The sequence below is a fragment of the Podarcis muralis genome, chromosome 2 (genome assembly GCF_964188315.1).
Source record: "Podarcis muralis chromosome 2, rPodMur119.hap1.1, whole genome shotgun sequence".
NCBI classification, from domain to species: Eukaryota; Metazoa; Chordata; class Lepidosauria; order Squamata; family Lacertidae; genus Podarcis; species Podarcis muralis.
Genome location: NC_135656.1, coordinates 113191850 through 113195798, shown reverse-complemented (window position 1 = coordinate 113195798; position 3949 = coordinate 113191850). Strand labels below are relative to the sequence as shown.

Here is a 3949-nt window from a genome sequence, read left to right as displayed (position 1 = left end):
TCCTGTGGAAGAAGCCGTCCAAGGCTACAAGGTAAGAATGAACCATTAATAGGAATGGCTAGTATATATGATGGGAATTAAAATCATAGAATTGTAGACTTGGAAAAGATCCTGACGATCTAGTCCAACCCCCTGCAATCCAGGAAGATGCAGTTGTCCCATAAGGGGATCGGACCTGCAACCTTCATGTTATAAGCACCATGCTCTAACAAAACTGAGCCATTCAGCGATCAAGGTTAAAGGCTGTCCGCAAACCACTGTCTCCTGAGTGAGCCTTTATCCCCCTAATCCTAGGTGTGAGGGAGGCAGTCTGCTCTCAACTGACTCTGCTCATGCTCAGGAGGCCCCCTCATCTAATTATTTTACACATTTTAAGATAGATATTGGCTTTTATGGGACTGAGGCTTGCTTTTCCGTATAAGACTCCACTGGATGTGTATATTAGGTATGATTGTGTAAAAAAATGATAATTAAGCTGATCTAGAAAGATTGAACAATGTTAAGGTGGCCTTTCTAGGAAAAATAAATGCAGCTCAAATGAGTGCACTTTGCAAACTGCCTTTCCTGTTTCAGAATCTAATTCAAAGAGCAGAGCAAGCATTGCAAGTCAGGAAATAACTAATACATTGATTTATTTGGGATGGAAAGAAATGTACAATTGCCTCTCACCAGGACCCAAATGGGAACTTTGGCTTTTCTTTTCAGGATCAGCTCTGCAGGGGCCTGGAGACTCTGAAGGGGGTGAAGGCAGAAAACCTGAGGCGTAATAGAAAAACAGAAGACACCATTCAAAACCTGCTTGTAAGTGTCGCTCTTACTGGGAAGTAAGCAAATAATCAAAAGAACTATTGTTTGGTGGGGGGATAAAAAATTACATCCTGAAGCCATCAGGCAGCTCCACTCTTTTAGATGTCTATTTATTTGGGGACACCTGTTCTGATGGGAAGGAAAATTTTCCTTTGCTTGAAAACTGACGCATCCTCTGTGAAAATCTAAAAATTCAGAAGCACCCGCCCTGTTCCCCTGCAATAATCCTCAAACCCTCTTTATGCTGCAGAAGGAGTGGCAATTTTGCTAACAGCCTGTTTTTCTTTCCATCTTTCTTGCAGGAGAAACTAATGTCTCACAGGCAGAAGATGAAGGATGAATTTAAGCAACTACATTTGTTTCTGGGAAAATGGGAAAACCAGGTGCTGAAGGAGATGGAAGAGATGGAGAAAGAGATTACAAGGAAATTGAATGAGCAGCTGGGCTGGCTCTCCAGAGAACTTGAATCTCTTCAAAATATCATCCAGGAGCTGGAGGAGAAGCTTCAGCAGCCCCCCAGTGAATTCCTGCAGGTAGGAGAGTGGCATAAGCAGCCCAAGCTTTTCTCCAGGTCAAGGCCACGACCAGACCACTCAGTCTCTGCCTCTGCCTCTATCATTATTCACAAATGACGTTGCTTGGTTTTGTGGAGCTGGTAGCTGGTTCTCTTACGTTAGGTGCAGGAGCATTTAAGACGACAAGCAGAGCATGTGCACCTTAATTTGTTACTTAACGATGATGGAATCAGATGTTTTCTGCTCTTGGCTGATGATGGGTCTGCTGCTGGCTCCCAAATTAGTGATGTTGCCTTACTGGCCTGCTTGTGGACTGGGTGGATCCCTCGGCCTGATCCCTGCAATGAACAGAGCCCTATTTTGTGCCTTTTAAGGTGTGGGACAGTTTGTCATTTCAGGGCTTCTTTTAAGAAGTTTTCCCTTCTGTGGTTATATTACCTGAGTTGGGCTGAAAATAGGTGGACCCTTGGTCTGATACCTTACTGGTCCTCTTTGGTTCCTGCTCAGGGCTTCATTTAAGAGGCTGTGTTCTGATTTTATGACATTACCCTGCTTGGACTGGGGCATGGGGCATGGGGCATGGGCTTCGATGTATGGCCAGTCGTGGAGGCTGAGTTCTCTTCTTTTTCTCTTTCCCCTGCAGGATATTAGAAGCACTTTGCAGAGGTAAGCAGATCCCTCTTCTTTTCCTTTGCACTTTGCGGTTCTATGAAGGATATGGACTGCAGGAAAAACACCCGTTGCTCCCAAAGGGACAGTATGGGTCTTTGTGACCTCCAACTTTTAACAAATCAATAGGGGCCCACTTTTTCTAAAGTTCCTATTTTCATTTCCAAACTTCCTTTTCTCAGTTTTTATCTCTCGTTTAATTCTGATTCTCTTTCCTTTCTTTCTGTTTCCACCTGGTAGTCTCAACCGTCTTCCAAAACAGGGAAGTATCTAAGAAAGCAACAAACCATTGTTCACACTTTTATTCCCTGCACTGCTTATTTCAATATACGTTTCAGCTGTCCTCTTATTTTTCACCTTGAATCTGACCAGCCAGTTTCTTGATACCTTTGTGATCCTCTCCCCTCTCGTCCTATTGGTTCCTTTGGGAATTTGAGGTTGGGTGGAGAGCCAGCTGGCATATTTAAACCTTTTATTTCTCCACAGGCATGAGGGGAGACAGGCATTTGAGCCTCCCAGAATTTTCTCTCCTGAATTTATGTGGAAAATCTTGGACATCTTTGAAATATATCCATTTCTGAAAGCTGTGGTGGAGCAGTTCAAAGGTATTGGCAGCAAGAATTTCATGCTGGATATTGAATTGGTCCATATGGGGTTGAGGAAAAACTCAAGGTGTCCTCTGTAATGCTAGGAGAGCCAGAAAAATTGAACTTGAGGGTCAGTAGGGAAGGTAACTTTAAATTTCACTGAGGGGGAAAGGAGGTCCTGCAACCACAGCTCAAAATGCCATTTGCTGTTACTGCCTCTCTCAGCCTGGTGCCTTCTGTTTGTTTTGGACTCCAAGTCCCATCAGCCCAGCTGATAATTGAAGTCCAACAACATTGTGAAGGCCACAACTTCCTCCTTTCTGGTTTACATCATCTAAGCATGAAGGCAACATGTTTATTTCTTCAGCAACAGTGTCTCACCCACATGCAGATTTATGCAGGGACACTTGAAAAAACTCACACACTTTTGTGGCTGAAGCTTTGTATGACTTCAGGCACACTGAATTTGGTGAGGGGGTGTGTGCGCGCAAGAATATTGTGGTAAATTTAATGATCAGTTTGGTAGTTTAATTATCAGTTTGGTAGTTTCAATGACACTCTGTCACAACTCGTGTTTATCCAGGCCTTTTTTTTTTTTAATAAAATTTTTATTGGTTTTTCACATTTTATAAAGACATAACACACACATAAAAGACAAAGACAAAAAACATGTATAATTTCAAGAATCTTACTTTCTTAACTTTGGTCCTTGACTTCCCCCCACCCCCCTTCATACATCCCAATTCCCATAATTATGTCAGCAAGTTATTATTTTCCCTCCTTACCATATTAATATTACTTCTTTTATAAACAATTATATTCCATCCTAAGTTGGACCCAAATTCCCTTCCATCGATTCCCCATTTTTTATTAAACATCAATCATATTGACTAGACCCAAAAATCATAAATATTTTTAAAATTCTGTTTTCCCCCCCTCCCATCCCCGGTTCGTCCCTTCCCAAGTACTTGTCCAGAATAACAGTTCTTAGCCTGGATTCCTCACATCCGAGGCTTTGAAATCTCTTTCAGTCCCTCTCCGCCGGTTTTGTTGGTGGTCCTTTATGTTGGTCTTCGGATCTCGAAGGAGTTCTATCCCAGTCAAGCCAGATTTTCTTCCCACAAGGAAACTCAGAGACAACTGCTGCAAAAGTTCCACCAGTCCTTCATATTCAGAATGGAGGCCCCAATCATATTTCTTCTTTGTTTTGAGTTCTTGAATTCCAAATACTCCCGGGGCCTCCTCCTTCATCTTTCGCATCTTTTGCTGATTTGTAATCCATGTAATCCAAGGGTCTTCTTGTTTATAATCCACATATGTGGGCTTCTGGTTATTGCTTTCCATCTGTACTTTCTCCTTTCCTTGTTTAGT

The 3949-nt window shown here is 42.5% G+C and overlaps 1 protein-coding gene across 1 annotated transcript; it reads left to right on the top strand.

Annotated features, from left to right (window-relative positions):
• The first annotated feature begins 484 nt into the window (after window positions 1–484).
• LOC144326361 (tripartite motif-containing protein 10-like) lies at window positions 485–3160 on the top strand. Its single transcript, XM_077922907.1, has 3 exons — window positions 485–1340; window positions 1966–1988; window positions 2478–3160. The coding sequence occupies exons 1-3, from the start codon at window positions 1119–1121 to the stop codon at window positions 2674–2676; spliced, it is 444 nt and encodes a 147-aa protein (XP_077779033.1). The 5' UTR covers window positions 485–1118; the 3' UTR covers window positions 2677–3160.
• The last annotated feature ends 789 nt before the right edge of the window (window positions 3161–3949 follow it).